The sequence below is a fragment of the Trichomonas vaginalis genome, chromosome II (assembly GCF_026262505.1).
Source record: "Trichomonas vaginalis G3 chromosome II, whole genome shotgun sequence".
In the NCBI taxonomy this organism is placed as follows: Eukaryota; Parabasalia; order Trichomonadida; family Trichomonadidae; genus Trichomonas; species Trichomonas vaginalis.
In genome coordinates this window covers 19,813,946-19,827,256 of record NC_067204.1, presented here as the reverse complement: position 1 = coordinate 19,827,256, position 13,311 = coordinate 19,813,946, and the positions used below count along the sequence as shown (strand labels likewise).

General features: G+C 33.0%; 2 protein-coding genes and 2 pseudogenes across 4 annotated transcripts, besides 5 other annotated features; 1 reads left to right on the top strand and 3 right to left on the bottom strand.

Annotated features, from left to right (window-relative positions):
- Positions 1 to 47: 47 nt before the first annotated feature.
- Positions 48 to 5,699: a mobile genetic element.
- On the bottom strand, positions 4,880 to 5,330 carry TVAGG3_0574830 (annotated as a pseudogene). Its single transcript has one exon. A coding segment is annotated over exon 1 (451 nt).
- A 970-nt stretch (positions 5,700 to 6,669) lies between the features above and the next one.
- On the top strand, positions 6,670 to 6,996 carry TVAGG3_0574810 (uncharacterized protein; the record flags this gene model as incomplete). The annotated part of the gene is made up of 1 exon (XM_051238941.1): positions 6,670 to 6,996. The coding sequence occupies one exon, from the start codon at positions 6,670 to 6,672 to the stop codon at positions 6,994 to 6,996; it is 327 nt and encodes a 108-aa protein (XP_051096765.1).
- A 4-nt stretch (positions 6,997 to 7,000) lies between these two features.
- On the bottom strand, positions 7,001 to 7,243 carry TVAGG3_0574800 (serine threonine-protein phosphatase family; the record flags this gene model as incomplete). Its single annotated transcript, XM_051238940.1, has 1 exon — positions 7,001 to 7,243. One exon carries the CDS (start codon positions 7,241 to 7,243, stop codon positions 7,001 to 7,003), a length of 243 nt encoding a protein of 80 aa, XP_051096764.1.
- Positions 7,244 to 7,261: 18 nt separating this feature from the next.
- On the bottom strand, positions 7,262 to 7,593 carry TVAGG3_0574790 (annotated as a pseudogene). The gene has a single exon. A coding segment is annotated over exon 1 (332 nt).
- Positions 7,594 to 8,809: 1,216 nt separating this feature from the next.
- Positions 8,810 to 9,566: a mobile genetic element.
- A 2,074-nt stretch (positions 9,567 to 11,640) lies between these two features.
- Positions 11,641 to 11,667: a mobile genetic element.
- Positions 11,668 to 11,900: 233 nt separating this feature from the next.
- Positions 11,901 to 13,091: a mobile genetic element.
- A 1-nt stretch (position 13,092) lies between these two features.
- Positions 13,093 to 13,310: a mobile genetic element.
- Position 13,311: the final 1 nt, after the last annotated feature.

Sequence of the window (13,311 nt, the reverse complement as noted above, 5' to 3'; positions counted from 1 at the left end):
CCATCATTTCAAATAAAATTTAAAAAATTCACTTTTTAAAAATAATAAATTTTTTATTTCATGCAATGTTTTATTTCTGTGCCGTCTTCAAGTATGCCCAATATTTCCTTTTCGATATTACATGAACTTCGGAAAATACCTTATCTAGCTTAAAACAGGCCCATCTTTTCACCGACCATTCCCATTTCAATGAGTTTGTTGTACCCTTCTCTCGTTTCGTCATGAGTGCGTCAATGTTCTCATAGTAAACCTTGACTTTTGGATTTGACTTCGGAGAAGAATTTGTTGTAGTTGTCAAGGACTGCCTTTGCGAACTGAGGGTAAGACCAATGTTCGACAATAGGTTTTTAATGCTGGTTACTAAGCCACTTTGACCTTGAGTGAATTCGTACTTCAAAAACAAAAGGAGAAAACCTTTCAACAAAGTTGTCGACCTTCTCATAATGTTTACTCTTCATCTCTTGAAGTTTCTTAATGGAATATCCCCATGTCGAATTCATAAGCAATTTGAGTGTCATTGCAAGTTTGGGGTTTGAAGCTTTCCTAATATCATACAGTTGTTGTATGACTTTTCCAACTGTATAGTTCCTTCCCGGAAACTCACCATCTTCGTTTGGAATTCCAGTCGAATATATTGACAAACCTCATGTATGCAGCGTTAAGGTCGACATAGAATATCTTTTCATCTGAGTCGAACTTGTCGCAACCAATTGGTCCAGTTTGTGGAAATTCAAGTGAGTCTCTTATCTTCTGAGAAACTTCTCCTGTTATCTCATAAACATCGTCGAAGCAACCTGTTTCATATAAAACCTTCTGACCTAACTCAGATGCTCTCCAATACAATTTGACGTCAATTGGATGTTCTCAATGGAAGTTGGTTTATAGCATCTTTGAAGTTCTTGCAACCTCATTGGAAGTTCTTCTGGTTCAGGTTGGTATCCGAACATACCAACTCCTTGTGGAACTGTGTACTTCTTTTGTACTAGAACTTTGTCTGGAACAACTTTTGGTATTGCTAACAATGAAAAGTTTGTTTCGTCTTTTGGTACAAAAGTTTCTGTCAGCTTGTCATCTGGAATTGGTTCCAACAAACCTTTCTCGAAAAGAATGTTTACAGCTCTGACAATGTTGCACTTACTTTTACCAAAGAATGGGTGTGTAAGGACTTTCGTTCAACATGAAGTGGTTGTGGACAATTACAATCTTCAACCATGGTAAGTCTTTGTCAACAACATAGTCGTCATGTGAAGAACCTTTAGCTGTAGGTATGTTGACTCGGATATTGACATTTGCCAACGGTGCAATTTTTGCCAATTGACCTCTGAGAATGTACCTTGTCTTCACACATGACTCAAGATACTTTCATCTTCTCATCTGTAACAAGACCAGAGTTCCTGAGACATGTAAGAATACAAGGTTCATTGACAATTGTTTCAATTGAATTGTAAATTCCATACCTTGTCAAGTCAATGTCAGACTTATTTATGAACGGGAAGTATCCAGCATGTTGTCTGACTGCTTGAGGGTTAGGTTGGTACATTCGAACTTGACACTTGCAATTCCTTCAATTGCATTCAAAATGTCTGAGTCGGAGTCAACCATTTGTTCTCTCTTTGTAGTCTTGAAAGCGTCAAGAAGTTTTGCGCGCTGTTTGTTCATTGCCATGTGCATAGTAAATGTGACCATCCAAATCTGTTATGGTCAATCCGAGATTGTGTCCTTTCTTATTTCCGTCTTGAATTGCAGCAAGTACTCCCATGAAGCCTTCTTTGTTCTTTCCTTCGTCAAAGTTTACTGTAAAGGTTCGACCAGATGTAATTTGACTTCTAACTTCACGATACTTTTCATATGCATATCTTTGTTCTTTCCATGGGAGCATGTGTGTCTTCACCTTTTCCTTTTTTCCTTCTCAAGGATGCAATTGTTCGTCATGTTTCCAGTAGAATCTGGCAAAGCCGTCGTGTCCTTCAACTTGAGGTTCACTAAACATCGAAAGGCATGTCCATAAGACGTTCTTCTTCTAACCTCTCTAGTCTGTTTGATAATTTGCACGTGCTGTTTCCAAATCCATTTCGTAGCGAAGACCAGACAATTTGTCATAGACTTTTATGGGTCTTCCCTTCCTATATTTAAAATTCTTCGAAACTCTCCAACCATATCTTTGTAACTCTGCTTTTATTCTAGCAGACTTTCTATCCATTCTATATGGGGCATTTTTATAAAATAAAAAAATATTTTTTTCTTTACTTTACATAACCGCCTGCTGCCATAAGTCTTTGACGCCAACCCATACCAGCTAATGAAGGTTGACTTGGTTTAGTTTGGAAACTAAACTTGGTTTTGGTTTATCTTCAGTTTTTGGTTTTTTCTTCTTCTATCGGTTTTTCGTCACTTTTCGGTTCCTCTGACTTTACCTCACCTGCAGGAACAGTTGTGTCGTCAACATCTTCATAAATATCATATGCCATTTGTTTTTGTTTTCCTTTCAACTTTTTGTGTTTGTTGTAAAGTTTAGAATATTTCGACTCAAGTCAATGAGATGTTCTATAATGAACTGTTTGTCAGTGAAGTAAAACTTTTCCATCTGTTGTCTCGAAAGCTCCTTCCAGACTTCAATATTTTATTTGTGAGAGTCTGTTTCTTTTTTTGAGATACTAGCCGTTCCATTTCTATGAAAAGTGACTTTATAGTTAGGGTTTGTATTTCCAGACCTGGCACTTTCTATTATTGAATTTTTCTCTTCATCTGTAAGTTCTTTGACAGGTTTGACAATGGTTCTGAACTTTTTGTTTGTGGTGTCAAATCTACCGTTTCAACTTCTTCGGTCATTTCATCTCAGTAAAAAATTTTAGTTTGGTTTGTTTTCAACTGGTTGTTTAGTTTTTTAAGTCGGTCTAAAACTTCCTGAGGTATAGGAAAGAACTTTACAAACACGTGTGTAACTGCTGGAAGCCGACAAATCCATCTTGAACTCATTTGTCTCAATGCTGCATTGTTCATTTCATCTCAGTAAAAAAATTTACATTCCCCACGTTTGAGGCGGTTGAGGTTGGTTATTGTTTACCCACTGTTGTGCATGGTTATATCCTCTGTTAAAGAATCTTTCACACTTGGTCCATATAGTGTCCTGCTTGGTTATAGTAGTCATTTGCTTTGTTTATAATAGTTTCCTGCTTGTCTTCCTACATTGTCCATCCATCCTTGAACTTTTCCTCTTGTTTCAGGATTTGGAATAAGATTTGTTGCATCTCGTGCTACATCCCAACCTTTCTGTACAGTTTGTATAATAGGTTGTGCTTTCTCTTTAAGTATACCTAATGTACTCAAAATCTTCCTTCCAATTCCAAATGCACCTCTGGCTATTGTTCCCACTGCGGGCAAAAATCTGGATGCAACTCCTGCTGATGCGCCAAATAAACCCATTTCTTATAGGGTAAAAAATGACGAATCCGAACAAGGACCCCTATGTTTCTAAAGCGACAAAGAAAGCACTCATGATAAAAATCTTTAGTTCAACACCAATGCTTGGTTTATGGATATCTTGGAAAACATTCCGAGAGTTAGAACAGATGGACCTCCATACTGGTTAATATTTGTTGTCAAAACACAAGATACTGTGAAGCCATACCATTATGGTCCAAAAATATTTTAGATGTGAAAACTGCTTTGACAATATTCGTTGACAAATACATCCAACAAAACTGACATCTGACTGTGAAAGTTCTTTCAAATCAGATGATGTAAAAAACTATCTGCGTTCAAAAAAATGTAAACCAATATTTCATTGTCGACCAAAACCATTCTGCTCTTGGTGTCATTGACGTTTGTATAAAAATGTTAAGAGACTTAAACCAACCACAAGGTGGTGAAGCAAATGAAATGTCATATGACGACAAGTATAGACACTTCTCCATGGCAAAGATGAGACAAGTTTTAAATATTTACAATAACCGTAAACAAAAAGGTTTGGGAAACCACTCGCCCGAAGAAATGAAAAACAACCCTGACTTAGAAGAAAGACTATATATTTAATAATTTAGTCAAAAGAGACAAACAAGAAAGAATGCCGGGCTTCAAATTTCAGAAAGGTGACAAAGTAAAAATAGAAATACCTAAACGCGACCCATATGAAAATACTATGACTATGACAACAATGGGAACCCGACAGGTACTCACATTCGTGTTCGTAAAAATAGAAGAAAGTATACAAGAGAATATTATGAAGTTTTAGGCAAACATGGCAAAATGTACACACTGCAAGCAAGAAGATAAAACTACTATTGCCAGACCTCGTTTCAAAACTTGTCAAAGTTCAAGGTGGTAATCTTTCAAAGACAGTTCCTAACAATATATAGACAACTCCTGACGAATATGCTAAAGAAGTTGAAAATGACGACTAAGCAATTCTATACCATGCGTAAACTGTCATGTAAGGTGGCATGTATTCTTTACTTTGTCCCGTTGTTTGCGTATATCCTGAAACGAAATGTGTATGGTTTCCTTCTCCCTGAGTGTCACTCCAGTAACAATTTATAGCAACTTAACCTCGTCTTTAACATCATATCCTTTACCTTTTTGTCATTCCTGACCAATCCCAATATCTATGCTTATGCCAACCTGCTTGAGATGTACTTAAATCTATGTAGTGACTGTGTGCAGGTAAAGTTTCACCTGAAATCGTTTTACTTCCACCTGTTTCCTTTGAAGAGTTTGCACAATACAAAAACCTGTCGACTATTTGTTCCATGCACCAACACCAAACATTACTTGAGGACCTCTTGCATCCATAGATGTATAAATAGAACCTACTGGGTTCATTAAATCAAACATATGAGATAATTATAGGATTGTCTCTTTTGAACTTAAAATATAGTGCAACTATTTCAGGTTTCTTCTGGTTTGTGTCAGAATATTTTTTATAATATAATCTTATGTTTTCAGAGTAGGTAAAATCTTGACTATAATATTTATTTCTGTCATCTGTATAATAATATACTATTCTCGTTTTTTCTATTGCATTATATCTTTTATATCTATAATAATCTAAATATAATGTTAGCTTTTGTTCATCTACATGTGGTGTTCTGTCGTCATCTCCATAGTCATAATAATGTGGTGCCGGAGCTGGGTCAGGCAATGTCATATCTGCATTTCATAAACTCTTAAATATTTCTTTTGTTCGTCTCCATATAAGTTTAAGTAGCAGTTGTTGTCTAATGGAACTTTAACTTGTGTACCATCATTCTTTTATAGCTTACATACATTTCATTGTTATTTTTCGGAATGAGTTTATGCCGTGTACCATTTTTAAGGACTGTACCAACTGCCATCTAAAATATTTATTTTCTTCATTGACAGAAAAGTCACCAACAATAGTTTCAATATTTTTTTGTTCCTATCAAACTTTGGTATATTTCATTGACATATGTTTTATCTGCTTTCTTTTCAAGGCTAACGTTTAAGTCTGTTATTTCAGAAGATGTATGTGTATGTCCAACGTCACTTTTCCTGTTTAAGGTTTCTTGTAAGTTTGTAATATTTGCAATGGTATGTGTATGTCCAACGTCACTTTTCCTGTTTAAGGTTTCTTGTAAGTTTGTAATATCAGATATAGAATGTGTATGAGTCTTATCTGCTTTTGTCTCTAATGTTTCCTTAAGACTTGGTATTTGGTTAATATAATGTATATGAGTCTTTTTAGAATATTCGTTTTCAGCTCTTGTCACTTCACTTGACATTTTATTGTCAACATATGTTTTGTCTGCTAGTTCAGGATGAGTATGTTCTTTTGTTGCATAAGCATTGTTAGCTCTTTCTTCTTCTTTTGCTATTGCATCGTCTACATATTCTTTGTCAGCTTTGTTGTCACATCTGCCTTCAAAAGAAGTTCATTTATAGGTTTCTCGTTTAAAGTTCCTTTTGTTGGATTTATACAGACAGTATGGTTCTTATTGTCTTGAAACAGAAACTCATCTGTCATTGGGTTTATTGTCAGTTTTAAGTCACCCCCTTTCAATGACTCAGATATCTTAGAATAGTTTGAAAAGTTGTTGTGTTCTTATTTAGAGCTTGCATAATGAGTTGTCGGTTGTGTTGTATTTCTCTCATAGACGCTGTTTCATTTGACATTTTTATTATAGATAAAATATGCTTCCAATAGAAAAAGAAAATTCTAGAGTTGCTACAACTAAACCATTAGATGAACTTTTTACTAATGTCGGTCAAAAGTTTGAGACAGATACCGTAAAGCATGAAGGCTATCGTTTTGACTACCCATTAAGATGGTTAAGAGACCCATCCGTCACAAAAGCTATTGGCTTTCGTAGAATGAAGTTCATTTCAGAAGCCATACATGGTTTCCCATTTACGGTCGGTTTTGAAGTTCGATACTATAACAAAGAAAAACGTATGTATGAGAAATTTGAACAGGGAAAACTTTTACAAGTTAGTTTGCTTATAAATTTAGAAACAACTCTTCAAGCTTTTCAAGAAAAAATAATCGATATCTATATTGAATATGCAAACCAGTTTAACATTGACGAAGGAGAATACCATCTCGATATTATTTATGACAGGAAAAATGCAACTGTTAAAATCAATAAAATAGAAGACCTTGGAGAAAACGTTTATATTTCTACAAAATATAACAACTTGGCATGGTATAGATTTATGAGGATGTTAAATCAGCCTGCAGCATATCCAGTACACCCGGACTATTATGAAGTCGAAAACCCTAATGGAACATATGAAAATATTTTCGACCAAGATGCTATTATTGTTCATGCTTCATTTTCTGGCGCCCAAAACTCTTTCTTATGCTTGGCAAATGACTTTTACGAAAAACCTACAAAGTTATACGAACCACCAAGTGGAAGTATTTCAGACTTTCAAGTATGGTTTACTACAGATGGAAGAAAAAGAATAATTCCATTATACCATGCGTTTTACTTAGAACTTAGTTTCATATACAACTACTATCGAACGATAAAAATATAATTTTTTAATACGGTTGAGGTGTTGGATTTGGTTGCCAACTAGACTGTGGTGCAGGTTCAGGCTGTTGTATAACAGGAGCTTGTTCTTCTGGTTCAGGGTCTTTAGGTATAATACCAACGAACTGACCTACTCTTTTACCAATATTTTTGACACCGTTCCATACTCCTCTTCCGACAGATTTTATTCCATTCCATATACCTCTTCCAACATTTCGAAAGAAGTTTCCTATCTTACTGAAGAAACCCATTTTACTATATGTAAAAATCTAATGTCCGCCTAGTCTCTTACGTTTCCTGTTGAGTTCCATAGCATTCTTTAACTGGAGCTCATACATTCTGTTTCTCCTCTGGTAGAAAACATATTCTGGGTCAACTCCTGTGTTCGCGTCATCTGCATAAAGTTGTTTATATCCCACTTCAGGGTTTGTATAAAACTCTTTCCATCTCATATTTGCATACCATGGTGGCAAACCTAACGCAGCGTCATTTGACATGGCAGTTTGCATTTGTACATCTGTTGGCACTTGACCATAGTTTGCCATTGCAGTTTGTATTCTAACTTCATTTGGATATTCTCTGGGTTTGGTTGTCCAGGTTGCTGTGCATTCGCTAAGTTCTGTGCGTCCATTTAATATTAGATAAAAATATCTCTTACGAGTACATATGCTGAACATTTGCAGGCATTGGTTCATCTTCATATTCTCTGTACTTTTCTGCCACGTCAAATAAATAAATGACACAATGGAAAAAACCTAAAACAAGTAGTCCTATTTCAAACCACATTTACTTACTAATAAAATTTCTTTATTGTGACACTTTCTCCGGTTTATAGGACTTCTCTCATATTCTATCTTGTCATATATAAACTCATAGTCATGTATGTCCTCTAACCATCTCATAACGGTTTCCAAACCACTTTTATCGGATGTAAAGTAAAAGCATGGATGGTTATGTATAACGTCTAAAGTTTCTAAAGAGTCTCTCAAAGTCCAGTCTACTTGGTATTGAAAATCCCATGTGTTATAGAACGGCGGGTCCACTATAAAGAAAACATTTTCCTTGTCTTTATATTTTTCATACAACTCTGTCCAATGACATCTCACAAACTCTATACCCTCAATATATTTTTCTATGTTCTCTTTGAAAACATTTGTATAGTTAAGATATAAAACTTTTGACATAAGTGTTTCAATGTCATGAACTCTTATAGCACCACTATATAATAGTCTAGCAGATATACTATTCCAGTCTATATATTCTGCTTTTTTCAAAACCTCTCTCACAATATTTTTCTTATCTAATGGTATACGTTCCATCTTACCTATAGGTATCTTTTCTTTTAACTCTTTCAATATATTGTTTGTGTCTGGTATATGTTTGAGACGGTCCATATAGTTGTCGAAGTCATTGCATATAATCTTTGAGTCAGGAAATACGGTATGACATAAATGGGATATATAGAAACTTCCACCGAACAAATCTACAAATGTTAGACCATTCGGTAGTTTCTTAAGTTCTCTCAATATAATATCTTTACATCTACTCTTATTTCCAAAGAACAGTATCATAAGACAAATTACGGAAAGTGAACTCAAACAAAAAGTGACACAATGCATTTGCCAACCAAATAACTTTACAAAGCAAAAACTTAAATTACTTGTCAAGCTTACTATTCTTATTTTAACAATTAAAAAATTAAATTTTATTTTTTATTTAAAAAAATCATCTTATATCATCTGATATATATATATAACAGCATTAATATTTCAATGATTCACAAATCAACTTTTTCATTATTTTAAATAATTATAGAATATACATTATGAATATATACCTCTTACCCTTCCATTCCCTCTCTGACAGCGGGAAACTTTGTCTGAATGTTAAACTATTCAGACAAAGTTTCCCGCTGTTTGCGAAGGAATTGTTGGCTATGATGTACTGATTCATGATCAGTACATCATAGCCAACAATTCCTTATACAAAGTTCAAAAACTTGGGTGCAATCAGTTCTGATTGCACCCAAGTTTTTGAACTTTCTCGAGGGAATGAAAGGGTAAGAGGTATACATTATGAATATATACCTCTTACCCTTCCATTCCCTCTCTGACAGCGGGAAACTTTGTCTGAATGTTAAACTATTCAGACAAAGTTTCCCGCTGTTTGCGAAGGAATTGTTGGCTATGATGTACTGATTCATGATCAGTACATCATAGCCAACAATTCCTTATACAAAGTTCAAAAACTTGGGTGCAATCAGTTCTGATTGCACCCAAGTTTTTGAACTTTCTCGAGGGAATGAAAGGGTAAGAGGTATACATTATGAATATATACCTCTTACCCTTCCATTCCCTCTCTGACAGCGGGAAACTTTGTCTGAATGTTAAACTATTCAGACAAAGTTTCCCGTTGTTTGCGAAGGAATTGTTGGCTATGATGTACTGATTCATGATCAGTACATCATAGCCAACAATTCCTTATACAAAGTTCAAAAACTTGGGTGCAATCAGAACTGATTGCACCCAAGTTTTTGAACTTTCTCGAGGGAATGAAAGGTAAGAGATATCCATTTCCTTTCACCTTCGTTCTCAATAATTAACTTATAAATTTTTTAAAGCAAAAAAAGTCTGATTTTTTTTGACAAGTAAATATATAGGGAATTTATCCGACCAAACAAGTGTCACTTTTTCGGTTCACCTCACTTTCCGTAACTCGTCTTACAACAACAGTAACGGTGGTTTTGTAAAATTCATTTATATATAATAATAAAAATGTTTTTACCCGAAAAGTGACAGAAAAGTGACAAATATGAAAACATATATAATTTGTGAAAAGTGACACATTATATAATGTTTTCGACCCAGAAGACTAACAATTTTTCGAATAAAAACTTCATTTATACTAAACATCTTCGGGGCTAGAGGGCGCAATGCGCCTGGAAGCCCTCCGAATATAAACTTCATTTATACTAAACATCTTCAGGGCTAGAGGGCGCAACGCGCCTGGAAGCCCCACTACCTTTTTTTTGATTATATGTCCAAATCGAACAAATTGTGAATTTTTACTTTTGAATGGTATTCAAATTTACCCTCTCCTAAGAAAATGCCCCAACAATACCCTGCATTTCCAGGTATTACCGTTTAAGGTTATTTTTGTATAGAAAAAATGCAATTTTAGGATGATTGAAGTATTATTATAAAAAAATAACAATCAAATATTAATTTATACAACAGTACTATATATCCCTTACATTTTTGAGGCAAATGGAGATGGTGACGGCGTCGAAATTGCATAATTTCAAATCTCCTTATCTCAACGAATAATAGAGGGATGGGACTGAAATTAGGCAATTTTAATAGGTATGAGGTATCGAACATTTTCGCTGATGAAAAATTGAAAAAGCTGAATTCAGCTTTCTAATCATACCTTATATATGAGGAATCATATCAAAATACTGATATGTTATTACTTATGGGGCCGCCTGAATGTTCTCACAATTTGTTTGTATAGATATAAAAATAATTATATTAAATTTAAATTAAGTCTTTTATTCCTAAAATGAATACTTTTTGACATTTTTAGAACTTTTATATTATGAAGTGAATAATCCCAATTGTAGAAATGATAAGGATAAGAAATTGATTACGAAAACAATAGTATTTCAAAGTTCGATGATGTTTAATGTATTTACATAGATATAAATAAACGAAAGATACATTTTAATTCGAATAAATTGTATTTTCGATTTCAATCTTTTGCAAGGAAAAGGCTGATGCGCATATATTTACTAAAAGAATGGAGTATTAATGATAAAATCAACAAATCCTGCATTTATTTTGAGAAATATTCATTTTTTAAAATTTTGACGCTTTCAAGGTCTTGTTCTGGTTCGAATTCGTGAAAAATGAGTATTTTCAAAATTTGATAAATGATATAGTATCATCATCCAAATAGAATGCATCTATTTTACTTTTTATTGATTCATTTCTATTTTATTGGGATAATCAGATTTTCCTTTGAGTGTGAATAATATACTTTTGTCACATCATCAAATCATACAATATGTTCTGAATTTATTTTCGCTATTTATTTTCAATCTAATCTATTCTAATAGTCGTTTTCATGCGTTCGAAGTTTCAACAAAAAAGTCTATGAATACTCAAAATTTATGATTTTTATATCATTAAATACTATTTTTAGTGGAGAATAAAACATATTTTAACGTCAGCCAGAAATTACCGTTTTATTAAAATTTTTGATTTTGAGCAAAAATTTTATCATAATTACACTCTCTATCATAAAAATGCTATCCAATAAAAATCAAAAATTTCAACTTGCAATCAAATCATATTAAATCTCATATCTCATATTTCCATACAAAGTACAAAATCATAAAATTCAACATTTTATCTATCATATACTCGTTTAAAAAGCTTTGAAAATGTCTATATATGTCGAGATATAGAAGCTTTTTTAGATGGTGTGAAAAAAGTGACGGTAATTCCTGGAAATGGAGGGTATTATTTTTTACAGCAGAGTCTCAAAATGATATATGTGCATTATCTCATATAGAATTTTATATTTCATTTTATTATTCTAGTTTAAACATAACAGAGGAGTCAGAAAACAGACTTTTGTTTGGAATTGTAAACTTCAGAATTTCACCCCTGAAGCTAGTACAAATCCCCTCAATATTTCCGATAGAATTAAAACAGTACATATCATATAATTAATTATATATATTTGGCCGAAGGTGGGGTGCTTGCCCTTCGGGCAAGCACCCCACCTGAGGCCCGAAATTATAGTTGATCAAATATGATTTTTTGGCCTAAAGGAATGTAGTAAATATATATATTCGCACTACAGATCACCAAACTTTATTCAACTCAATCGAACAAAAAATCAGGGCGCGTAAAGGGTTGGCGTCCTAAGGCGTCCTGATGTAAACTATTCAATTTTTGAGAAGTTTACACCATAATTGAATAGTTTATGGCATCCTGAGAGGAGATTTCAATGGGGTATGGCGTCCTAAAAAAATAGAAGAAAATGATTTTTTCTCGATTTTTCTAGAAATTGAATTTTTTTAAAAAAGAAAAAAATCAAAACGTATACATTCAAGAAAGACTATAAATGAAGATTTTTCTATTTTTTTTCATTCTAAAACATCTTTTTTTGGATAATTTTTTTTAATAAATATGTAAGAAAGATTGAAGAAAAAGTAAATTTACTTTAAGAAAATTCGTTTTACATGATGTAAGACCCATAACAACTATAAATATTCAATTATTTAAAATAAAAAAAAGAAAACAGATTAAATGTATTCACATCAAAATCCATTGACCTAAGGATGTTAAGTTTCTGTTTTTAAAAGTTGATATTTTTTTTAATTTTAAGAAAATTAATAGCATGTTATTAGACAATAGGAGTGTAATGATATTGACTAAACAGAAATGAGAGAATAGAGATATAATTTTGATAAGCAATATTGCGAACAAATTCTGAAGTAAAATCGCGATCAATAATTGAAAATTACGATCATGTACTGAAAAATGACGATCGAATTGAATGAATAGAATTATATCTAAGAAAAAATAAATTGTATTTAGAAGATGAACAAAGAAAGGTGTATGCTAAAAATCATTTAACAATAAATGGAAATAAAACGAAATTGTTAAAAGAAAAAAATGAAAATTGTTAAATAATATATTATTTTTAGTCATAAGAATAAAAATATAGTAGTTATAAAAGGAATTAGACTTCCTATATCAATTCTTTTTCTCTGTAGATGTGGAACGTTTGCTTTTCGATCTCTTTCGATGAACTTGAAAATATAAGTTATTATCGCTGAGAATCCTTTCCGAAATAGGAGCTTTACGTTTAGGAGGATTGTCGATGAATTTTTGTTTTTTTGTTTGATTTTGTTGTTATGGAAGATTTTTTCTTATTTTTTTCAGAATTTTGCTTGCTATTAACTGAAACTTGTTTTGACGGCCCAACAATAGCATTTGTAGTAGGAAGAATTCCCAATAACGAGCGCATTTTCGATAATTGTTTTTCAATATGATCAAGAAGGTCCAGCTTATGTTCTAGATTACTGAATGAAAAAGAGAAAAATACTTATGCATTATTTAATAAAACATTAAATCACCAGATTTTAATTCATCCACTCCAATTTCAAACTAATTTTGAGCAAGCCGATACAAATCAAGGTTCAGATGCCTTCCAATTCGCCTCCGAAAATTCAAATTATTGCAGACTCTACAGATTTAGAACCAGAAAAATCAAAACCATCCTTCTACAAATCAAATGGCTAGTC